The sequence below is a fragment of the Doryrhamphus excisus genome, linkage group LG21 (assembly GCF_037039965.1).
Source record: "Doryrhamphus excisus strain RoL-2023G ecotype Guam linkage group LG21, RoL_Dexc_Guam_v1.1, whole genome shotgun sequence".
In the NCBI taxonomy this organism is placed as follows: domain Eukaryota; kingdom Metazoa; phylum Chordata; class Actinopteri; order Syngnathiformes; family Syngnathidae; genus Doryrhamphus; species Doryrhamphus excisus.
In genome coordinates, this window is record NC_136377.1 from 12,741,126 (window position 1) to 12,766,399 (window position 25,274).

A 25,274-nucleotide genomic window follows, 5' to 3' on the forward strand; every position below is an offset into this window, starting at 1 on the left:
GTCCCATGTCAGGGGTCGGGTGTGTGCTGGCCCGGGGCTGGCTGAGCCCTGCTCTCTGAGGGTTGGAGGGTGTTGTGGGCGGCTGGCACTCCTGGTTGTGGGCAGGTTTCTGTTTTGTTGGCGGGGGGGCGGCTCTTGGCCTGCTTGCGTGTGCCCCACAAATAAAGACATTATAGATAGATTAACACATCAATAAAAATGCAGGAGTAAGAAACATTGTTTAATGTATAAAGACTATATCCACTCAGCTATACAGTAAAGTCTCGTTATATCGATATCGGTTATAACGAATTACTACTTATTACGATACTATTTTCATTTCCCGGCAAATTTCTAGTCTTTTATGATATAATTAGTTCCGTTAGTACGATACTCGGTTATTATGATAATCCGGTTACTACGATGTCCTTTTCATCTCCCGCCAGCCAATTTGGTCTGCTTATATCGATACAAAAGCAGCTTAAATCAATCTTTGCTTACGGATTTCAATACCAAAAAAAGAACACGGCGAACGGCTGCTTCCAGTCAACTTTATTTTTCACACTTTGTTCTATACTATAGAACAATGTCGAGTGCATTATTGCCCACTTTTAATGCAGTTCGGCGCAGGATCGGATATATGGATAGTCCGGTTATATTGGTATTTTTTCCGACTCCCGAGAATATCGATATAACGAGACTTTACTGTATATTGAGGATGCATTTTGTGTGATAAGTGTGATTTCATAAAATGTGTCTTCTTTTGTCCATCATCTGCAGAAAATTCACTGCTGCGTTTTACCAGTGAAGACAAAGGCCCGGGGGGAGACTTTTTGCTGGGCCGCAGCCTGAGTCACAGTAGAAGAAAGATGGATAGGGGAGGCAGCCCCACCCATTACACGCTCATCCCGGCCCTCCAGATGGAAGTCTCCCTGTCTACATCCAGCTCTGACTCTGCCTCTTTGTACCATGTCAGTCCCTTTCTACCTTTTCCTTTGACGCCTGTGTAATAAAGTATAGCGGTTGAGTTGACACTTTTGTCTTTGCAGGTGTTTGAACGATCCTCACTGCTGTCCAGGTCAAAGAAGAGTAAAGGTAAGAGCTCAAATTTTTTTTTGCCAATTTTTTAAAATTTTTAACAACTCTCACTGGTTGTATTTCCCTGCAGGCGGAAGCCCCATGGCCTCCATCAGCAAACGACGGATCTCCTGCAGGGACTTGGGCCAGGGTGACTGCGAAGGCTGGCTGTGGAAGAAGAAGGACGCTAAGACCTATTTTTCTCAGAAATGGAAGAAGTATTGGTTCATCTTGAAAGACACGTGTCTGTACTGGTACATGAACGAGGAGGTGAATGGAAGGACTTTCCTGCTGGCTTTAGCGAAATAGCATTTTATGGTGTTTATATTAAAGGGACACTTTCATTATTTTCACCACAGGATGAGAAGGCAGAAGGATTTGTCAATCTTCCAGAGTTTAAGATTGATCGTGCCACTGAATGCAGGAGAAAGTAGTGAGTCATGCTTTTTTTTATTTGGATTTCTATATTTCCATTTTCTCCATTTACTTTTAAATGTAAAATATGAATATAATGTAATGTAATATAATATTCATTAATTCATATTCTACCACATGCTGGAGCCTCTCCCAGCTGTCTTGGAGAGGCGGGGTACACCCTGGACCGGTCGCTAGCCAATCACAGGGCACATAAACAAAAACAATTATTCACACTCACATTCTTACCTATGGACAATTTGGAGTCGCCAATTATAATATAATGTAATATAATGTATATGCAGAAAACACTGTGAAATAATAACGAACGGATGGAAGTTATTGTTGAGGCAGACTTCCCGTACATCCGGTTCGATGGAATTCAAAGCCTTTCTCAACTTCATTAATTTTCTACCGCGTTTCCTCACGAGGGTCGCGGGGGTGCTGGAGCCTATCCCAGGCGGGGTACACCCTGGACTGGTCGCCAGCCAATCATAGTTTTTGGAATGTGGGAGGAAACCGGAAACGCATTCACGGGGAGAACATGCAAACTCCACACAGAGATGGCCGAGGGTGGAATTGAACCCTGGTCTCCTAGCTGTTAGATCTGCGTGCTAACCACTCGATCGCCGTGCCGCCCCCTTTCTCAACTTCTTTATCAAATTGCTGGTACTCACCACTTCTCACCTCTTTGGCCCCATGGCAGGTTATGTGTCACATTGACACATACAAAAAGTGAGGACAGATGTATTCTACATGGCCTTGTTCTTTAGTGCTGCCATTTTGAATTGAAAACGTTTGGTTCTGTTTTAGCGCTTTCAAGGCTTGCCACCCGAAGATTAAGACTTTCTACTTTGCGGCAGAAAACGTAGACGACATGTCTCGGTGAGTTAATGAGCCTGACACAAGTTGTACAGTTTAAACTTCAGCAATGCTTTCATTGTTATACCCTTCTTACCGTCTCCACCCTCCTTTGGTCTCACAGGTGGTTGAGTCGTCTCAGCATGGCCGTGGCGGGATACTCCGAGCCGGACCAAATCCGGGACCAAGGTGGGTATGGTTGAACAGTAAATGCGCCATGTAGACAAAGTATTATTATATATACAGTATTTATCACTTTATACTGTGCTGTATAATTTTGTGTAATAATTTCTATGCTTGTTATTTCTATTGTGTCCCGTGTGTGTTTTGTTACACACTCACATGTACTTTTTTAAACAGTTGTGTGTTTCAGTGAAGCTCTCTCCGTTCTCCGACGTGAGACGTAATTAGCACCATCTCCCACTCACATCTCACTGTCAAATTTGAAAGGCTCTGACTCATGTAGGATATTGAGCTGGAAACACGGGCACTTTTCTTATCAATTTCACATTTGATATAAGCTGAGTACTAAACGCTTGACGTCACATGAACCCAAATGGGCCAGAAATCAAGGTTCTATTTTGAGTAACCTGTGTAGGAACTGAGCGATGGTGAAGTGTGGGTGAGAACTGGTCTGTCGTTTGATGTATGTGGCTTTTGGGGGGGGGGGGGGGGGGGGGGGGTTCTTACATCATAGAAAATGAAATGACGCATAACATAACGCCTCCAGAGAACTTCACAAGGCATTCTTGCATCTTCACACTCCAAGTAGACCTTTAAATCACACCTACAATGGTGCTCATTCTGACCTAAACTGCATTTCAGAGACACAGCTGGTATCTGTGCAAGAACATTTTGTATCATATTAACTCATTCATTCCCAGCCATCCCTCTCGATGGAGGTTGTGCTCTTATCAAAGTTCCGTTTTTTTTTTTGCTTAAAACTGTCCTCTATCCTATTGTGGAGTTGCATCATCACCTCTTTATGCCTCTTGCATTAAAAAAAAAACATAAAAGATGTATAAATAAGTCTTTGGGAGCGAATTAGTTAACATAATCTGACTTTTAAAAGTTAGGTTTGATTCTGCTGTGTTTGTTCCTGAATAGATTATTGGAGTGAGAGTGACCATGAGGACATGGACATGTCGTCCATGTCCAAACAGGACAGTCCCCCGCCACCATATGACACTTATCCCAGGGCATCATCAGTAAGTACGAGTGTAACCTATACACACCTGGGGCTCAAACCACAGTCCACCAAATGAGCGATGAGAGCACCTAGGCATTGAGCTAAAAGAGTGAGGTTTAGAGTGCCATGTCAAGATGTTGATTAGACAGCATGATTAGCGAACAGGAGTGTCTTGAGCTGGCCACAATAAAATGTGCAGTTTTACATTCATTGATTCATTTTGGACTGACCTTTTATTGTGGCCAGCCAAAGACACACGTATGAAATAATCATGTTTTTTAATCAAGATGCTGATAATGAAATGTGCGCTTTTATCAATCAATATAAAACAGCACATTTTGAAGTGACCTTTTATTGTGGCCAGCCAAAGGCGCACATGTATAATCATGCTGTCAAATTAAGATGCTGATAACGTAAATGTGCACTTTTATCAATCAGTCAATACAAATAGCACATTTTGAAGTGGCCTTTTATTGTGGCCAGCCAAAAGCACACATGTGCAATAATCATGCTGTTTTATCAAGATGCTAATAATGAAGATGTACACTTTTGTCAATCAATCAATATGAAACATTACATTTTGAAGTTGCCTTTTGTTTTGGCCAGCCTGTGGTAGAACTGTGAGTCTAATCAGCATTTTGGTATGCCACCCCTGTGAGGTGAGTGGGTTATCTTAGCTTAAGGGACACCTGTGCATTAATCATGCATTATGCATCTTGGTAAGAGAGGTGTACCTTAGGCTGGCCACAACAAAAGGCAACTCCAGAATGTGGCCAGTCTAAGGCAACCTGTGCAATAATCATGTTGCATTATTAGCATGCCACAGTGAGGTGTAGCTACAATACATCAAAGTAATCATCATGAGTACAAATGTAGAAAAGTGCTGGATGTAAACTCAGATTTGAATTTAAATTGAACCAATATATGAAAATATTGATTGCATAACATTTGATGTATTTTAGGTGAGCCCATTTTTAGAACCTAAACGTGGCCATTTCTCCTCATCGGACACGTTCCAGTCACGTTCCTCACACGAGGATTACCACTCGGAGCCTCTAGAAGGCTGCAGCAACAACAATGGCGGCATCTCCCCTGGGCCGAAGGCAAGCAACCACCGAAACTCCTGGCAGGACCAGATGGAGAGCAACGCCAGAAAGCACTTCCTCCAGGCGTATCCCGTTGAGGAATCCCTGCTATCCAGGGACAGGGACCAACTGGCCATGGAGTACCGCAGGCAGTCCACGTTGCCCGCACAGCGAAGCCTGCTGCAGGAACAGTACCAAGCCTTACCCCTGCCCATCAGGTCCAGTATTGATTCGGAGGTGGGAGGGAAGCCTCGCAGCTTCACGCTACCCAGAGACAGTGGTCTTCACGCCATCCTGGCCGCCAACGCCGGTGCGTCGGATGACAGAGCACCTCGACACTACCAGCTGGAGCGGCCCAGGGAAATAGGTTAGATAACCGATGAAGACTCAACAAGCATGTTTGACAGCTTTTGAAAAAGCTTTTATATCAAGCCTTGTACACACAGCATGGTGTGTGTTTGTGGGGCTAATGTTGTTATAGGATTGGATTGGCCGTGGCTTGCTGGCAGAGCTCCAGGGCACTTTATTAAGTGTGAGGAAATTCAGTGTTTTAATACACATCTGTCTTGGCAGTCCGAGTCCATTCAATTGAACACTCCTCTCCTTCCTCCTCATTGGAGGTGTCACAGTGCCTCGTGGCAGTGTTTGGATGCTAGAGCTGGGATCAATCCTCTCAGGCATGTTAATGTTGAACATGATAAAGATGCATGCTCCTGTATGTTCACTTTTCTCTTGGCGTGGGAGGAGCACCAAACAAGCATGATACTGTACGACACATAGCTTCTACATGAGTGTAGTGTCATTGTCTTTCCATCTGAGGGCAGTATGTGACAGCATACACAGCAACGGTGACGCTATCACATCAGGATGATTCATTAATGCAGCTTTTACACAATATCCTAATATTTTCGTGAAGTCCATAATGGATGTTTTCTACATGGCAACAATGTATTATTAAGATTCTTATACAGTCGTCCTTTGCTACATTATGATTTGAATTTTGTGGCTCCACTCTATCACGGTTTTTTTATTAATAAATCATTATGCTCTGTGGTTGAATAAAAACAAATGCTGTTATTAATTTTATGTATTTTTACCTAAATTAAAAATCCAGTAAAGTAGAATAATAATTACATAAACATAATATTAACAGGGCCGCTCCAAATTGTCCATAGGTATGAATGTGAGTGTGAATGGTTGTTTGTCTATATGTGCCCTGTGATTGGCTGGCCACCAGTCCAGGGCGTACCCCGCCTCTCGCCCGAAGACAGCTGGGATAGGCTCCAGCACCCCTGCGACCCTCGTGAGGAAAAAGCGATAGAAAATGAATGAATAATATTAACAGGGCTGCACGGTGGACGAGTGGTTAGCGCGCAGGCCTCACAGCTGGGAGACTCGAGTTCAATTCCACCCTCAGTCAACTCTGGGTAGAGTCTGTATGTTCTCTCCGGGTACTCCGGTTTCCTCCCACATTCCAAAAACATGCTAGGTTAATTGGCCACTCCAAATTGTATGAATGGGAGTGTGAATGGTTGTTTGTCTATATGTGCCCTGTGATTGGCTGGCCACCAGTCCAGGGTGTACCCCGCCTCTCGCCTGAAGACAGCTGGGCTAGGCTCCAGCACCCCTGCGACCCTCGTGAGGAAAAAGCGATAGAAAATGAATGAATGAATAATATTAATAGGGCTGCACGGTGGACGAGTGGTTAGCGCGCAGGCCTTACATCTGGGAGACTCGAGTTCAATTCCACCCTCAGCCAACTCTGGGTAGAGTCTGTATGTTCTCTCCGGGTACTCCGGTTTCCTCCCACATTCCAAAAATATGCTAGGTTAATTGGCCACTCCAAATTGTATGAATGGGAGTGTGAATGGTTGTTTGTCTATATGTGCCCTGTGATTGGCTGGCGACCAGTCCAGGGTGTACCCCGCCTCTCGCCTGAAGACAGCTGGGATAGGCTCCAGCACCCCCTTGACCCTAACAATAACAGTCAACTGTTGTTGCCGTAATCCAGCTAAAACTCAACTCCCAACGTCACTTCCTGTCCACATATCCGTACCGCATTTATTGCAACACACAAGCAATAATACTTATTTATGTCTTAAATAGCATATTTTCTCTGTTTATATCTACTATATTGGGTAACATGCTTGAATGACATGGGTACTGGTTCATGTTTAGAAGGTTCTATAATGTTAAAACCCATATTTAGAAGGTAAACAGGTTTTTTTATACTCCAACTGTTACTATAATGCAAACAGCTCATGTATAAAAATGAATGATAACTTTTATCCTCTGGCTCTTTTGAAGGACGTGGACGAGACTTGAGACTGCAGTCGGACTCAGTGGGGGATTTGTATCGAGCTCTGGAGCAGACCAGTCTGTCCACCTCAGCAGACCACCGATCATCCAGCCGCTTGGAGTACAAGCGCTCGTTTGTTCGCCGAGTTAACGACCCTCTGCTCAACGACAAGCTTCACCGCCTCCGCATCCTTCACAGTTCTCTTAATGTACAGCCACATTGCTGCACCCATATACAGTAAAGTCTCGTTATATCAATATTCTCGGGAGTCGGAAAAAATATCGATATAACCGGACTATCCATATATCCGATCCTGCGCCGAACTGCATTAAAAGTGAGCAATAATGCACTCTTTTTTGGTATTGAAATCCTTAAGCAAAGATTGATTTAAGATCGATATAAGCAGACCAAATTGGCTGGCGGGAGATGAAAAGGGCATCGTAGTAACCGGATTATCATAATAACCGGGTATCGTACTAACGGAACTAATTATATCATAAAAGACTAGAAATTTGCCGGGAAATGAAAATAGTATCGTAATAAGCAGTAATTCGTTATAACCGATATCGATATAACGAGACTTTACTGTATTGTACCTCTGAATATGCTGCTGTGGTTTGCAATACTAACACCCATGTCTTATCTTCTTTCAGAATGTCCCTCTTCAAGACACAAACCGCTCAATGGGCTTTTTAGGCTAATCTGTGATGCCTCCAGCGTCCGTTTGTGTGCCTCAAGCAGCAGCCGGAGATGAAAAGGCACCAGAAATCTTCTTTTACCTTCTTTCTTGGTACCCCTCACACATCTTTTTTGTTGTTTTGAGGATGAGAACCGTTCCAAGAGGTCAAGCACTGGTTTGGGGGGAACAAAAGCACTTTGCGTGTATGTCATGGACTTGATGGACTGGTTCACGTGTGTAACCCTGCACACGCCTGGGGCTTGAAATACGGTCCACGGAAAGAGTCGTAAATGCTGGGTGTAACCCGCCTGGTTCTGCCAGCCCTGTGTTTCACACAGGATCAAACCAGGATCTGCAGAAGTTGAGCTAAAAACTTAAGCTGTCAACTCGATGTCCTGTGTAACAGAATGGTGGTGACACTCTTAAGGCGTCAGCGCCATCAACTGGCATCCATTACATAGGCATGTCTAGCATGGCTGTTACGGTTTACCAACGTACTCTCACACAGCTGCATCAACTGGCATTCGTTGCATAGGCATTGAGCTAAAAGCCCATGTTGTTGACACAATGTCCGGAGCAACTCTTAAAGCATCAGGAACTGAGGTTTACCAACTTTAGCACAACGGCACCAACTGTTCATCCATTACATAGGCATTGAGCTAAAAAACACAATGTCCAGCGCGACTCTAAAGGTGTCAGGGAGTGAGGTTTACCAACGTACTCTTGTGCAGTTACACCAGCTGGCAGCCATTACACAAACCTAAAAGCCAGAACTCTCAACTCAGTGTCCAGCATGACTCTGAAGGCATCTGGAAGTCTTGTATACCATTGTACATTTGTACAGCTGCACCAGCTGGTATCTGTTGCATAGCCGTCGAGCTGAGACTCAATCTCTAGCACAGCTCTTAATGCATCAGGGAGTGAGGCTTATAAATGTACTCTTTCTTGCACAGCTGCATCACCCCCGCTAGCTCACTCTCATCTGGGTCACAGCACCAATATACGTACTAACCCATCTGGTTTGCCCCCTGCCCATGTCGGGGGGTTCAAACCAAGGCCCACTGAATGAGAGTTGAGAACGCTAGGCATTGAGCTAAAAGCCCGAGCGTTCAGCTGACATCCGTTACACATGCATGGCTGTTTCCTGTCACTCTTTGCTGGAATTGTGTGCAACTGAATTACTATTTTGGATGTACACACTTAGTTATGTGTATGATGAATCTATATTATTAAGTATGACATTACTACACAATGTCTTGAGGATATGTGCTGGGATACAAATTGTTAACAAGTGCTGTGCCTCAGTGATTGTGAATGTACATTGTACTTTTTCAAGAACAAGATGGGGGGGGGGGATCTAACCTTTGGCAATAAGGAAATAGTATTGTAAAATACAAAAGGAATGGTCAGAATAGTTGTCTATTTTTGTATGCATGCTGTCTTTCCAATGGTGGCAAAAATAAATTTTTTTATTTCTAATTGTGGTAAATTCGCCTCAACCACAAGAATTATTTTAAGAAAAGCTAATTTCACTGTAAAAAAAACATGGAGTATCTACTGTATTTATGATTAAGTGTTTCATGTACAAGCATGTTTTGTAATACTAAAACACATGACCATGCTGTTTAAACTGCACATGTGTGCATATTGCCATATTGTAGCTGCAATACAGTACTTTTATTTAACAATAAAGTATGGCGTGGGCACACAGGCGACATGCTTTTGTCATACTTATATTTAATGGGGACCTATTATGCTTTTTCCACTTTTCTGACCTATAAATGTTGTTAGAATGTTATTTTCTCCTGTTAATCGATGCTGAGATGATGAGGTTTGTGCAGTGGGAAGGTAACCCTGCCCCCCAACATTATTATTATTGTTATTGTGTTATGGTTATTGTGTGTAGCTGCTCTGTAGGAGTACATAACTCAATACTAAGGGACGGAAATTAGCATAACAGGTCCCCTTTAAGCTTCTTTCAGTTTACTTTTAGTTTTTTCATATCTTCATAAATGATATACAGTGTACCGTCATTTGTCATGGGGGTCGGTTCCCAAAATAGCCCACAATAAGTGAAAGCCACAAAGTAACCAATTTAATTTTTTTTTACAGTTTTAAGGCTGAAAGACCGTTAACCATACATTTTATTTACATATAAATTTTTTCAGACGGGCATTAACATTTTCTCGCATTTATCTCTTGTTTAAACAGTCAAAAAATGTCTAATCTTTGTTTGCATTCGAACAATTAGTCCACCAGGTTGGACACAAAAAAATCCTTAAGTGACTCGTGTATTTCACTCGTCTGACTGTGCCTCTTCATCATCATTGCGTCATTCCACTGTATTGTAGTGTTTTTGCATCCTTGTTAAAACATATTGCTCCTGTTTTTTTTTTTCCCTTCTTCCTTCCTGCAACCTCAGGTGCCTTTGATGGTGCAGAATGTTTCATTGACACTGTAGGTGTTGTCAAGGATCAAACACACTGCTTGTGATCGAACATTTATGCAAATTTGGCAAGCTGAACCTATTGTGTACTGCACAGGAAGGCACAAAGACAATTTATTGACAATGGTCTACAGTCCCTTAGCCAATCAGGACGCAGACCACAACACATGTTCACATGCTACTTAATGTAGACCGACTTTTAGCTTATAAATGTTGACTTAATGAAAGTGTGAGTCAGCAGCTGACAAAAAAAGCCATTGATGGAACAGTTAAATATGCATAAATATGCATTTTTAAAAAAAATATAGAACCCTCTTACTAGCATGCATGAAAGGTCTTTTCTCATGTGGCTTTTATTACTACTATTTTTTTACTAAAATTACCTCCACAATAATTATTTTAATTAGAATTATGAATAAACTTCCAGTCCACCTATAATGCACGGTTAAGCAGCCGAGCAGGACAGATAAGAAAAAAACATTTTATTTAGATAGAGAGAGAGAGGCAAGGTAACCTCCAAGAGAAATTCATATTTCAACCAGCTTTGCAAAATATCATAATGAACTTAATCATTTGATTACAAAATATATAAGAAAAATAAGACAAAATGCCATTTTCATTAAGTATTTGTTAATATTTTCATCTAAACACCCAGACAGTGCATTTTAATTAATCACAACAATTTTATTTCTTAATGGTTGGTAATATTACAGTAATGTTCCCAGTACACACACTTTGAACAAGAAGTAATTAAGTGTTTTCTGCTTTGGGAGGTGTGAGAGTCAGCATATTTATTTGCGGGCTTTTTGATTGAACAGTAGTTTGAATTGTAAACAAATATGTTTTTATAGGGATTTTAGGGAACGGATGACATGAATGTGAATCAGCGTTGTCCGTTTCTCTTTGCTTTGTATGGATTCAAAATGTGACAAGAAAAAACGATGAGGTACATGGCACGGAGGAAATGTATAAACTGCATTTTTCTATATTATGGATGATTATTATGGATCATTGTCGATGCAGGGGTCTCCAAAGTGTGGCTTAGGAGTCAACATATTTAAAAAAAAAATGCAATTAAATAAGAAAACTAAAGAAAAAAACACAAGCTGGCAAGATGTTTTTTTCTTTAAATATATATGAGTTCTTAGCATATCTACATGGGTTACAAAAAATTCCAACGGCCCACAAATACAAAAAATTGGACCTCCCCCTGGCTTTAGGCTTTAGATTAAGCCGTTATCATCCTCCTTGTCACTTTTACCATCAAGATCCTGTATTTAATAAACAACTTGATGATGTGGACTCGAACAATTTGAGCTCCGAGTCCGTACAGCAGCGGGTTGGTAATTGGTGGAATGATGACAAAATATAAAGACAAAAAGATGCGTACTTCCATGGCGATGTGATTCATATTGAACCTCGTTTGGATAATTTCAAACATGGAGCCAATGGTGTAATTGAGCAAAGATAATAAATGTGGTACGCATGTTTTAAGAGCATTTCCTTGAGATTCTTTTGATAATTTCTTACACACTCTCGCTATTTGACCATAGGAGAAAACAATCATGATAACTTGAGGCACGACAAAAAATAAAATCAGCACAAGCCCCACGATACCTATGTGCGATACATTTGAACACGCGTTGTTTACCAGTTCCATGTTGACGCAGTATAACTTTGGCAAGTTTTTCCCACAAAAACTCAGCTGCAGGTTGAGACAGAAATAGCCGGCAAATAGAACAAATGGATAGAGACCCACACATACCACCAGTTTGATCACCTTTGAATGGCACATGATTGTGTTATAATGGAGGGGGTAGCAGATGGCGACAAAGCGGTCGTACCCCATGAGAGCTAATATGCAAAACTCAGCCCCTGCATACGTGTGCAAGAAAAAGACTTGAGCCATGCACCACTTGACGCTGACCTCAGGAGTCTTGAACAGGAGCACGCTCATAACTGACGGCAACAAGGCGCTGCTGCCGTACATCTCATTCAAACATAACATGCACACAAAAACATTCATGGGCTGCTGCAGCTCTTTGTTTTGCACAATGACAGCGATCAGCAGTACATTTAGAAAGACAGTAGCGACATACAGCAAGAGGAAAAGGAGAAAGAGCTTGTGTTTGTAGTTCTCCATGACCGCATATGCAGTCATGGTGAAGGTGAGTACTGTCGCGTTGACCATGCTTCTGGAAGGAATTCAAGAGATTTGGTTAGAACAGCTCTTTGAGTACATGAAACACATTTCACATAAGCTCAGCAGCATGACTCTGCAGTCATGCTTCAAAGTACCTGTGTCGGTGCCCACCTCTCCATGCGGCTGAGTGTAGCCCCCGTGTGTGGGCGTCCTTTTATGCTTGCTCAAGGTGGGCTTTGTTTGCTGCTTTGACGCCTTTGGCACATGGTCTGATTTTTGTTACCGTGGTTACAGAAAAACACGGTATGTATACTGACTTGGTGATGTGGAAACATGTTCAAGATGTAATATATATTTCAAGAATATATGCTTTAAAACAAATACTGCAATATGCAATGTAAGTTATAGAGAAAGTGCCATATTTATTATGAAAAATTTTCTCTCAACAGAATAGTCATTAAGAAAACAATGACAAACAGCCAACAAGTTCCCCTATTATCAACAAGATGGGTTAGTCTTAGCTATACAATTTGGAAAGCTGCACTTTTTTATGTGGCACAAACATCCATATAAAACAATGTAAAGTGCCAAGTCTGAAACTCTGCACTAACTACAATCTGTGAAATCATAAACTGGCATCATTCAACACGTTTCCCATCTCTTATTATTTTCATTCATACCGGTCTGTGCGTTAGTCTTAATATACAGTAAAGTCTTGTTATAGCGATATCGGTTATATCGAAGTACTGCTTATTACGATACTATTTTCATTTCCCGGCAAATTTCTAGTCTTTTATGATATAATTAGTTCCGTTAGTACGATACCCGGTTATTATGATAATCCGGTTACTACGATGCCCTTTTCATCTCCCGCCAGCCAATTTGGTCTGCTTATATCGATACAAAAGCAGCTTAAATCAATCTTTGCTTAAGGATTTCAATACCAAAAAAGAACACGGCGAACGGCTGCTTCCAGTCAACTTTATTTTTCACACTTCCACCACCAGAGCGCAGCACACACACACCGATTCCCGCACTTCCTGGTTCACAGGTCATGCTCAACCCGCCCCACATAGCTGGCCAAACACATGCCTGCAACAGAAGAACCAACTGACATAGCATACACACCTATTCCAACGAAGACACAAGCGTACAAATACATGTATTTAATTGTGTTGTATTCAGATATCTTTTTATCGCTTGCAATAATCACTGTTTTTCATATGTACATGCTGGCGTTTGTTGGTTCTTCTGTTGCAGGCATGTGTTTTGCCAGCTATGTGGGGCGGGTTGAGCGTGACCTGTGAACCAGGAAGTGCGGGAATCGGTGTGTGTGCTGTGCTCTGGTGGTGGAAGAGTGAAAAATAAAGTTGACTGGAAGCAGCCGTTCGCCGTGTTCTTTTTTGGTATTGAAATCCTTAAGCAAAGATTGATTTAAGCTGCTCAACATTGTTCTATACTATAGAACAATGTCGAGTGCATTATTGCCCACTTTTAATGCAGTTCGGCGCAGGATCGGATATATCGACAGTCCGGTTATATCGATATTTTTTCCGACTCCCGACAATATCGATATAACAAGACTTTACTGTATTCATGAATAAGAATCCATTTAAATGATGCTGACAGCTATACAATTTGGAAAGCTGCACTTTTTTATGTTGCACAAACATCCATATAAAAACAACAAAAAGTGCCATGTCTGAAATTCTGGACTAACTACAATGTGTGAAATCATAAACTGGCATCATTCAACATGTTTCCCATCTCTTATTATTTTCATTCACACAGAAATAATAAATAAATCCTTAACGACTCACTGTCTCCCATCACACCTAGATGGGACCATCTCATCTCAACAAAACAAGCTGATTCAGCGGGTGAGTTCTATTTTCCCTGCACTGAATATTTGCTTTTAGCCCCGTTGTGTTATTTTCTATTTGCTGTATTTTTCTGCCACATATTGCCAGTCCGTGAAAAAAACACCTAAATCACACTGGTCCGTGGTGTAGCACTAAGGTGCTGAAATGTGTGACGTTTATCCATAAGGCGCTCACTGAGCTGAAGTTTGAGATTTGTTGATGTCTTGATGACAATGATATGTGAATTCCCAAATTTTGTTAAGTTAAAAAAAAGGAAACCAGCAGTGTATCAGTTTGACGGTAAGTAACCAATCTGTTGACATTATAAAGTGAAAACATGAAGTAAGTCAATGTACCTGTGACCGTATGGACCTATGTTCTGTATGACGATTGCAATGGTTGTCATGGGTCAAAGCAATTTAACATGGCTTTGAAGCATGAAAGGAGTAGTTGTTGCCATTGCTGTCACAAGAATACAGGACATGTGTTTGCTGATAAACATGATGCAAATGGAACATACTCATGAGAGGTCATTAGTCCACTATGTGTTTCTGTTCCTTTTCAAGGCAATGAGCCTCCAGTGCTTTGGACAGTGTCGTGAGAATAAAGACGATAGAAAGAAAACAAAAGTTGGGCTCCCTTTGGAGATCATGATGCAACACTGAGGCAAAAGTGTCTCTGCAGACCAGTGGCCTTTGCACCAAGGATAACAACGACAGACCTTATTTCAGTGAGACACCTAGTATGGATACAGTGGTACCTCTACTTCCCAAAGGTCAGATGAATCCAAAGCAATTTTTCCTGTAGGAAATAATGTCAATCCAATCCATCTGTTTCAAAATATGAAGAAAAGAATAACAAATAATTAGCTATGACGAATGAAATGGATAATTCAACACTTTCTACCTTTCTACCATTACTGAAGGCTTTTGTTGACAAAGACGGCGAGGGGCAGAACGGGAGGGCTTCATTATTTAATGTGTTCTTTTAAAAAAAAAAAATAGTATTTTTTTACATTTCTCACAAAAAAGAAGTTGTTTGTGTACAACTGACTAGTTTGTTACATGCAATATTGTATGACAGCTGAGGCAAAAAAATTGTTGAGAACCGAACTGTACTAAAACTCGATCATTTGAAAACAAGGGTCGGCTGTACTTCATTCTGTACTTCAATCATCTACACTGGAGTAGTCATAGTTTTATTATTTCATTTGATGGACTTGATGAGCTCACCACAGCCATTAGCGCCATTTCTCCTAAGCGATCTGGATCCATGAGAACCAACAAAAGTTGGTAAGGTACAGTACATTGAAGGACTAGAAGGCTGAATACCATATTGTCTGATACATTTATTCTCAATTCATTTGTTTATTAAAATATAGCTGCAGTCCAATCTGTTCCATTCATCCATTTTCTATACCGCTTATCCTCACTGGGGTCACCGGCAATGCTGGAGCCTATCCCAGCTGTATTAGGGCGAGAGGCGGGGTACACCCTGGACTGGTGGCCAGCCAATCACAGGGCACATATAGACAAACAACCATTCACACTCACATTCATACCTATGGACAATTTGGAGTCGCTAATTAACCTAGCATGTTTTTGGAATGTGGGAGAAAACCCACGCATGCACGGGGAGAACATGAAAACTCCACACAGAGATGACAGAGAGGGGAACCGAACCCTGTTCTTCTAGCTGTGTGGCCTGTGTGCTAACCATTTGTCCACAGTGCAAGAAAGTCTAAATATTCAATAATATTATTATTATATTAATATAGTTCAATAATCTGCTTTTTCACCAATATCATTGACTCATTCATTCATTTTCTACCGCTTTTTCCTCACAAGGGTCGCGGGGGGTGCTGGAGCCTATCCCAGCTGTCTTCAGGCGAGAGGCGGGGTACACCCTGGACTGGTCGCCAGCCAATCACAGGGCACATATAGACAAACAACCATTCACACTCACATTCATACCTATGGACAATTTTGGAGTACCAATTAACCTAGCATGTTTTTGGAATGTGGGAGGAAACCGGAGAACCCGGAGAAAACCCACGCATGCACGGGGAGGAGAACATGCAAACTCCACACAGAGATGCCCGAGGGTGGAATTGAACCCTGGTCTCCTAGCTGTGAGGTCTGCGCGCTAACCACTAGACCGCCGTGCCGCCCAATAATCATTGACTATTTTTCTGAAATATATTTATTTATATACTTATATACTTGGGCGATACAGTGATCGAGTGGTTAGTGCGGAGACCAGGGTTCAATTCCATCCTCGGCCATCTCTGTGTGGAGTTTGCATGTTCTCCCCGTGCATGCGTGGGTTTTCTCCGGGTACTCCGGTTTCCTCCCACATTCCAAAAACATGCTAGGTTAATTGGTGACTCCAAATTATCCATAGGTATGAATGTGAGTGTGAATGGTTGTTTGTCTATATATGCCTCTCGCTCCAGCACCCCCCGCGACCCTCGTGAGGAAAAGCGGTAGAAAATGAATGAATGAATGAATGACTTAATACTTATCAAATTGGCCCTAGCATCGTTTCATTTTTCAGTATGTGGCGTAAAAAGTTTGCACACCCTTGCTGTAATCTATTATCATCTGAGCAATGTTGGTCTCATGACATCATTAAGTCACAAGTTGGACGCAGTGATCTAGTTTCTTTAAATTAGATTAAGAAAAGCATGTTCTTCAGTAATGCCTATTATTCTATTGAATGCCACCAAATCATCCGTTTGCTGCTTCTTATTAGCATTGCTCCACCTCTCAGACCAACAATACCACTAAATCCTGACCCATCCTCACTTTGGAGCCAGAGAAGGACGAAAGAAGAATGTCTCGTTATTGTGTGGTGGTTTGGACCATCTTGGTGGTTTTACTGCTGAATGGTAAGTATACTCACTATTGTCTGCAGCGTGTGCTATTGTCTCAGCAGATGGGGTAAATATAACATTGGATTTCAGTTGTTGACAATGAGGCTGCGTCCTTCCCATGGTCGTGCCCTGGTCTGAAAGGCGTTTGTCGAAAAGTTTGTCTGCCAACTGAACTATTCTTTGGACCTCTGGGCTGTGGAAAAGGCTTCTTGTGAGTTTTGATGTTCACCGTCACCATCATGTGATGTGAATGTGTGTAATATATTTTTTTTTTTTTAATTTCTAGATGCTGCGTGTCTCATTTTCTATGATCGCTAGGAGAAGTATGTGGGATGCAATGTGGGCCCAAGCAGTCCATGAAGAGAAGATGTGATGAGGCATTGCTGTGTGGATGATGCAATTAGCATTGTTTGCGCTGATGTAGTCATGTAACAGCTTTATGTCACCCATTTTCTGTATTTAACTGTTGAAATGGAGTCAAATAGTACATTAAATATGATGTCCTCACTGACTTTGGTTATTCTCCTTGGGATGAACAAAAATTTATTTATTTATTTTTTTTAATTAATAGTTTTTTCTGAAGCTTTAAGTCAAAGAGGCATAGAGTCGATTTGAAGTCAGTATTAGAGGGGTTATATTTAACATGTTTGTTATGGTGGTCTTAGCTTGCGCAGCACTGCATCGACTGACAGCTGTTTCTAATAATGTGACCCATCTCAATCCGGGTGTAGAAATGTATAGTCTATTTAACCCCATCATACTTTTTGATTACAGTGAGACTTTGTTATTAATTCATTGGAAAAAGCCTGATGAAAAACGAAATGTACAAAAGTTTTTTCTCAGAAATCATGTATATTCAATTAATCTATACCAGACCCCCTAAAATATGAACAAAAACACATTTTTTAGAGAATAAAAACAATATGAAATAATTATAAATGACAACTGGATGGCATTCCAACTTTCTTTGGCCCCATGGTGAGTTATTTAGCAGTCACACTCAATGAAAAAAATAATGATCATTGTTTTAGTATTTTAAAGTGTTTTTTTAAGTTGAAAAATATATAAAATAAATAAATATATATATATATATATAGTACAAGCCGAGTGGTTAGCGTGCAGGCCACACAGTCAGGAGCCCAGAGTTTGAGTTTGGCGGGCGAGTGGTCGTAGCTAGGAGACCCGGGTTTAATTCCACCCTCGGCCATCTCTGTGTGGAGTTTGCATGTCCTCCCCGTGCATGTGTGGGTTTTCTCCGGGTACTCCGGTTTCCTCCCACATTCCAAAAACATGCTAGGTTAATTGGTACTCCAAAATTGTCCATAGCTATGAATGTGAGTGTGAATGGTTGTTTGTCTATATGTGCCCTGTGATTGGCTGGCGACCAGTCCAAGGTGTACCGCACCGTCTCGTCCAAAGTCTGCTGAGATATGCTCCAGCATACACCCAATGAGTTGCTGACTCACTGTCCGGGCATTTTTGTGGGAGTGGGACTACAAAATAACCCCCATGGGGCCAAAGAAAGTTGCCAAGATGTGAAACACCATAAATTGATATTCAGTAAGTTCCATTCCAGTCATTCATCATTTATAATTATTTGGCTTCATATTGTATAATTATTTTCATTTACCATGCTCAGTTTTCACTAATTTTATACTGGCTTGCTGCTTAAATACAGTCACATAAGAAATTGTAGCAAGTAAACCACTTTATCATGCCATTTTGTTGCTATTACATCACAAGTCATTTTAAAAGATAGCACATTTCTATGCACAGGTTGTCACAGAATTACATAAGCAAAGGTGTTAATTTCAGCGGTATGTTGTGAGAAATGTCAGGGGAAAAAAAGATGCATAAGAAATGTACCAGTTAGGTAAGTCTGTGATGCATTGATACAATTTAAAAGTGAGCATGCCTCAAAGTTCAGGTGCACACACTGCAGGTCGGGTAGTTTGCATTCACATTTTTATTGTGTCCTGATTTTTATTCTTGTTTTATTTATATTTTGACATAAACATAGGAAGATTTTATTATTGTTTATTATTTATGTTTTCTGCTTTGTTAAAATGCATCTGTAGGTATCTGTTTAAAATGTATGTCTGTGGCATGCATAGTTCTTATTGCACCACAAAGTTCTTCAAAGTGAAGGAAAATTCAAAATAATGATCTCACTGCCAAAGTATGAGGATATGGCACCATCTTATGGAATGTTTACATACTTATCCCATTTATGCTGATTAGTTGCTGTTTCCACATTCAGCCGCTGTTGGCGCTGTAGCTCGGCAATGCCGCTGAGTCATATTCAATGTCGACACGCAAAGAAGAGCCAAGGCACTGGAACAAGCAATAACAAACACAAGCCACTGGCGAACACAAGTTTCGACAGCTGAACAAAAAGCTATTTGACGTCCTTACAAGTCATTGTCGTTTTTATACTCATCTAACCGTATAGCCGTGCGTAAGTGTAGCATCGTCGCCACACAGTGCTCTGGCACGTAAGGGATTTAACTGTTATCTAACATTTGCCACAACAAGCCAAACAGCTAGCACACGCTAATCCTTTCTGGCTAGCGTGTTCTCGTCCACGTAGAAGACAGTGGCAGGTAGATAGACGTTGGCAAGTGAACATTTATTGAATTTACGTGGTTGACATGTGAGAAACCGAGGTGGGAATCTTGGACCCATTAGAACGGTACCGTGACATTAAAAGGATATCAAGGTAAGCTAACTAGCGACAATGCTAGTCACTGCCCCTGTTTCGCTTGTATTGTTGATGATAGGTGTGGAACAATCACGGAAATGAATTTAACTTCTACAACTTATACCGTGTCAAAACGTGTGTAGCGTTAATAACACGCTATTTGTTGTGGACATAGTATTTGCATTGCTCAAACGTAAAACTAAGAATTGTTGGGGGGCACTACGCAGATACTCATCTAACTTCCTCTTTGCGGCATCATCACAAAGGAAGTTTGTTTTGTCCAAGTGTGCAGTACGTTATTCAAACAGGATATTCATGTTAATGTTGGAAAATTGACAGAAAACAAATGGCACGGCTAAAAATAGCTGTTCCGTGTTCTCATCATGTGTTTGGTCATGCCTCGGAGGTAAATTCATTCATTGTTTATAAAATAAATAAATGTGCCTGAGTTCGAGCATTCGACATCACCCTCTTATTTGTATTTTAAATAGAAGATTGAAATTAAAATGTATGTTTTTTTCCCGTGTGGTACTCAAATTATATTTCTCACTTTAGTACTCATAACAACCATCTAAGGATGCTTCAATTGTGTGGCTGGTGGGCTGGAGCACCGCTGACAGCTCTTATCATTATAAGCAGCATATCACCCTCGCCCACACAAGCATATATCTATGCTGTAAGTAGCACGGCATCAGCATACAGATTGCTGTTGAAGTATGAGCCATCAAAAGTACTGTTTTGTTTCTCTAAAGCATTACAGTAACATGACCATGTTGTTTGAGGACCTTCCTGCCCTGTTTGGATCACCCCTTCCTAAGGATGGACTCATGGTGAGGGAATTTGAAGAGGAATGCATCGTAGTAATAATAATAATGTAAAATGGCCATTATAGTCCAAAATAATAACAAGTTTGCCTTGATTTTATAGGGTGTTTTAGTGGTGTCCCGCCCTCTTAATGGCTGTGCAGCAATTGACCCTCCGCCTCAGCTGCCATCCGTTATCGACGCCAACAACACAAAATTCATAGCGCTCATCAGACGCTATGATTGCAATTTTGATCGAAAGGTCAGTGAAAAGTTTATGGTTTTAAAAGCATCGAACCCTTTCTAGTGCCAAGCTTATCTGATACAAGTGACTCTTTAAAGGTGTTACATGCACAGCAAGCTGGGTACAGCGCTGCCATCGTTCACAACATGTACTCTGACTCGCTGCTCAATATGAACTACAGTAATGGTAAGGCAGACAACACATTTAGTGGCATGCCTGGTTTTCCTTTTCTTCTATATTTTTGTGTGTTTTCCAGATACCATAGCAGAGGAGATTGACATCCCCTCAGTGTTCACCAGCTTCTATGCCTCAGAAGTTCTTAAGAATTTTATAATTCCAGATCAAGGGTACAGATTGCATAAATTAATCGCTATGGATTTGCCGGAAGCCACAATATAGTGTCTTAATTTTGTGTTTCACTTGTTTTGCAGAGCCTATGTGATTTTAAAGCCAGAGTTTGCTTTCCCACTATCATACTACCTTATTCCCTTCACTGGAGTGGTTGGCATGATCATTCTTGTCATGTTTGTTATCTTGGTAAGTATTATGTGTATGTGTGTGCTTCCCCATGGGAAAACTGGGTTGGGTTTGTTTTTGTTTTTTTTGCCACCACTTCCGAACATATTCAGCATACACGCTTGTCTTTGTTGCTCATTTGGTTTGAAGCCGAAGTATTTCCACATGGGGGCTTTTCCGTCCTAATTTCTGCTACCGTGTTTTCTGCACCATTCTCGTGTTAAACGATGCCAAAGTATCAGCAGATAATGAGGTTTGCACATTTGGAAGTGAGCCCTGAAAGACGTTTGGGATGGCTCAAAACGGTCGGTTTGAAAAGGCGTGCTAAAACTACCCCTTTGTGATGTCACAGAGGGGCAGACTTCCTTATATAGTTCATAGTTTGGGAGCACTTTGTGGTGTGTGACCAATCACAGTGGAGTGGGCATGCCTGCAGGCGGGCCTTGGGTGGGATAAATTAATTTTGGCAGGAAGCACAAATCAAAGGAAATACAGTTGGAATAGGTGCAGATTCTGGAAAATCTATAAGGTTTTTGGTGTGGGTTATTGTGTATAGCTGCTCTATAGGGGACCACAACTCGATACAAAGGGTCAAAAATGAGCATAATAGGTCCCCTTTAACACATACATAAGGAGCACTGTATTATAAGGCTTGTGCTAACTTGGTTAGCACGAGCTCACTTGGTTCAAGCCGTTGACTGGAAAAGAAGCACAGAGCACCTTCTTCCTGCCTGTTTGGAGGTGAGAAGAGGTAAAAACAGACACGCATACACATATATTGAGACCGGCCAAATTGAGTTGATTTTAAGTTATTTTATCTGATGTCAAGACAGTTTTTTTCCTGAACATGTTCTTGCGGCTGTCCTTGTTCAAAGTGTAAAGAAACGTCTTTACACTTTTCTTCTCAAATCATCTGTAAAATTGCCTTTTTTGTGTGTTTTTCAGGTTGTACGCTGTGTCCAGTACAGAAAAAGGCTTAGGAAAAATCGCTTGTCCAAGGAACAGCTCAAACGCATTCCAACCCACAAGTTCACCAAAGGTAAAAAGATTATCTGATAAATGTACTTCATGGAGCTGCACTTGACGCTTGCGCTAAGCCCATGTCAACTCATGCTCACATGATAATTTGGTTATCTATGACAATAAATTATTCTATTTAATATTTATCTTGTTGAGCACATATCACATTTTTTCTCTCTGTGGCCTAAAATCTTCCCTCTGACCTTCTTTCTTTCCTTTCAGGGGATGACTACGATGTGTGCGCCATATGCTTAGACGAGTATGAAGAAGGAGACAAGCTACGGGTTTTACCCTGTTCACATGGTAAATATTATTTAAATACGGTCACACTTCAGTTTTTCTACATTCAAGTTTTCATATGATTATGTTTTGTACAGTATTGCCTTTTACTGGCCTTCTATAACAATAGTTTCTATTCATTTACCAGTCATAATTATTTTGCATTGTATTCGACATATATTCTGTCAATATTTTTGGGTGTCTGGAAGGAATTAATTGGATTTACATCTTTTTCTATGGGGAAAATGTCCTTGTTTTTGTTTTGTAATCAATATGATTTGAACTGAAAATAACATTCTGGACTTACTGAAATTCATCAAGTCATCCCTAAATATCAGCTGCACTCACCAAATTTAAAGACAAAATACATTTTGTACATATATTGTGACATGGCATATTTACTATTAAAGACACACTCACTGTTAGCTCCGATGAGTGAGACGCTTTTTTTTTCCCCCAACAGCTGCTGCGGTCCAGCAAGACCCTGTAGTCGTTCTACACTTGATCAAACTTACTTAAGAATTGTCAGATCAAAATACAATCGCTACATAAGACTTCAAAATAGTGGCGTCCAATTCACTACTTCCTGAATCTGCACTGTAAGCATCATGGGAACTGTTGGTCTTTTAGCCATAAATTAGCCGCATCATCATTTAAGATGCATGTTTCAAAGCGTGTGAAAAGAGAGAGCGAGAAAAGAGAATTTACACTGCATATGGGGTGACATAAGGACAATTGGATTAGTAAGTGCCACACTTTTGCTTGTTTGTGTACCATACTGCAGCTATAATACTGTAACAATAACCTCAACCTTTTGTTGTTTTTATTCACACTGCATTTTCTCTGATGTGCTTTGCTTCTTCTTTGTAGCCTACCACTGCAAGTGTGTTGATCCATGGTTAACTAAGACCAAGAAGACATGCCCCGTGTGCAAACAAAGGGTCACCCGAACCAACCCAGAGCACTCCGAGTCAGAATCCGAGGATGAACGCAGTGTGCGGGGAGAAGAAGAAGGAACAGAGGGTGATGCTGACTCAGAGCGCACCCCTCTGCTCCGTCCGTCGAACCCAGGTTCCCCCTCGGGGAGTCCTGGGGCCTATTCAGCCACCACCACTACAGTGACCACCGCCCAGTGCATCGCCTCACCGGCTCACGACAGCTCCCCCGTCTTGGGATATGAAGGCTACTATTCCCCTCAGGAGGATACAGACTCAGAAAGCGATGTGACAGAAGATGAACGGCACCACAGTGCTGGCGGCGGCGGCGGCGACGATGACGACACGGCTCAGCTTATTGGCCGGGATACGGTGCACATCTGATGGCTGGATCTTCTACATGACTCATGAAGAAAAGGGCCTTTGCTGTTCTCTTAGCTCTCTTTACCACTCTGTACTCAGTAGAACTTTTGTTGTATTATAACCACACGCATTGAACATTTTGACTCAAAGTTATCTTTATGAATGAATGATTCAGTAAAGGTGGAAGGTTAAATGAATGATAACTCGGGAGTCATATTCTGGGATGTTACATGTGAAGCAAGGACACTTGTTTTTGATTCCATCCTAATTCTTTTTCATGTGACAGTCCATCCTTCACATCTTTACTATGTGTCTATGCACAGCTTTGTTATTTCAAAAGAAAAGTTTTCTTGCACATGTTAGTTTTCCTTAATCTCACACTAAACTACGCACTACTATGTGTAGCTACACATGTCTGCAGCTTTTAGAGTATATTGTTATTAATCAATATCCGTCATTGTCCACATGCTTGTTTTTGGTGGACTTCTGCGCAGTGTGCCTATCTGTTAAAGACTACACACCACATCATTTTTGGACCATGATCGAGTACATTTGTCCCATTATATTTTACTTTTTTTTGCTGCATACTTGCATATGAGAAAAACAATCTGAAGGCTCTGTGCGTCGTGTCAGGTAACAACACTGACACGAGTTTGACAACATTTTTTCTGTGGGTGCAGCCAATGGTCACTGTACAGAGTTTATTCATCACACTCCTACACGAGTACGTGTTCCTGCCACAATGTTAGAGAGGTCTGAGTGAAGAAATACTTTTCAGTTAATGGAGTTAATCCAGGATGAACAAAGAAATTGCCTTACTTTGGTCTTTATGTACATTGTTTTGTGTTCAGAAACACACAGTTATGATTAGTTTTAGTTAGTTTCTTAACTGTATTTTTATTTGTACTGCTAAACATTTTTGGGCTGAAGTAGGGGTTCTTTAGTGTGATTAATGGGTAACGTGTTGATTTGCACCAGGGCATGTATACTGTATACTCCACATTGATCACGTTTGGCTCCAGTCTGTTCGGTATAAAAACTGCAAATGTTAACTTTCTTTGGAAGCACTATTTTAGCCTGTTAATCTGCTTGGTGTAAATACACTCTTTGACTTTTATCTGACATCCTAATGTCACAGCTGGGCTATGTGATTGGAATGTTTGATGAATTCAAATGTGGAGATATGATGTGGAACTGTATGCTATTTATGTACAAATGAAAGCTCAAAATGATATGCGGAATTAGAAATTATGTTTAATGTCCTGTACCACCGTCAGAGTTGTTGGCTTCATTTAGCGATATAACTTTTTTAAAATCGTTTTTCATCTACTTTCACAACAGGCTCGAGTTTATCAGGCTTTACTACATTTGAAATGTCAAGTTTAGACCCTCGATAACATGATGAAGGATGTCTCGGTCTATGGATAGCTGCAATTCAATGTCTCATTTAGGGAAGATTAAACTGAAAATTCATTTAAAATATGACTGCTGCCATTTTTATTTT

The 25,274-nt window shown here is 41.0% G+C and overlaps 3 protein-coding genes across 9 annotated transcripts in view; 2 read left to right on the forward strand and 1 right to left on the reverse strand.

Annotated features, from left to right (window-relative positions):
- The window catches only part of LOC131138574 (connector enhancer of kinase suppressor of ras 2-like), a 33,938-nt gene extending 24,645 nt beyond the window's left edge, over positions 1-9,293 (forward strand). For all 7 annotated transcript variants that reach the window (XM_058087597.2, XM_058087598.2, XM_078787693.1 and 4 more), the window contains 10 exons: positions 760-950; positions 1,029-1,074; positions 1,148-1,326; positions 1,416-1,489; positions 2,284-2,355; positions 2,456-2,520; positions 3,439-3,539; positions 4,483-4,972; positions 6,913-7,112; positions 7,558-9,293. In XM_058087597.2, coding sequence (XP_057943580.2) covers positions 760-950; positions 1,029-1,074; positions 1,148-1,326; positions 1,416-1,489; positions 2,284-2,355; positions 2,456-2,520; positions 3,439-3,539; positions 4,483-4,972; positions 6,913-7,112; positions 7,558-7,605 — 1,466 coding nt within the window. In that variant the 3' untranslated portion in view covers positions 7,606-9,293. The remainder of the gene's footprint in view (positions 1-759; positions 951-1,028; positions 1,075-1,147; positions 1,327-1,415; positions 1,490-2,283; positions 2,356-2,455; positions 2,521-3,438; positions 3,540-4,482; positions 4,973-6,912; positions 7,113-7,557) is intronic.
- A 1,848-nt stretch (positions 9,294-11,141) lies between these two features.
- Positions 11,142-12,224, reverse strand: LOC131138684 (olfactory receptor 52D1-like). Its single transcript, XM_058087827.2, has one exon. The coding sequence runs from the start codon at positions 12,218-12,220 to the stop codon at positions 11,258-11,260; it is 963 nt and encodes a 320-aa protein (XP_057943810.2). The 5' UTR covers positions 12,221-12,224; the 3' UTR covers positions 11,142-11,257.
- A 6,983-nt stretch (positions 12,225-19,207) lies between these two features.
- On the forward strand, positions 19,208-25,250 carry rnf167 (ring finger protein 167). Its single transcript, XM_058087824.2, has 10 exons — positions 19,208-19,628; positions 20,166-20,286; positions 20,363-20,440; positions 20,538-20,675; positions 20,756-20,843; positions 20,914-21,004; positions 21,089-21,194; positions 22,119-22,212; positions 22,416-22,496; positions 23,343-25,250. The coding sequence occupies exons 2-10, from the start codon at positions 20,188-20,190 to the stop codon at positions 23,789-23,791; spliced, it is 1,224 nt and encodes a 407-aa protein (XP_057943807.2). The 5' UTR covers positions 19,208-19,628; positions 20,166-20,187; the 3' UTR covers positions 23,792-25,250.
- Positions 25,251-25,274: the final 24 nt, after the last annotated feature.

Bases quoted from the DNA above. Each gene is read 5' to 3' on its own strand.
- LOC131138684 (XM_058087827.2), bottom strand. From the start codon at position 12,220: ATGGTCAACGCGACAGTACTCACCTTCACCATGACTGCATATGCGGTC.
- rnf167 (XM_058087824.2), top strand. From the start codon at position 20,188: ATGCTTCAATTGTGTGGCTGGTGGGCTGGAGCACCGCTGACAGCTCTT. The intron at 22,213-22,415 runs GTAAAAAGATTA...CTTTCCTTTCAG, and splicing joins AACCCACAAGTTCACCAAAG to GGGATGACTACGATGTGTGC. The intron at 22,497-23,342 runs GTAAATATTATT...TCTTCTTTGTAG, and splicing joins GGTTTTACCCTGTTCACATG to CCTACCACTGCAAGTGTGTT.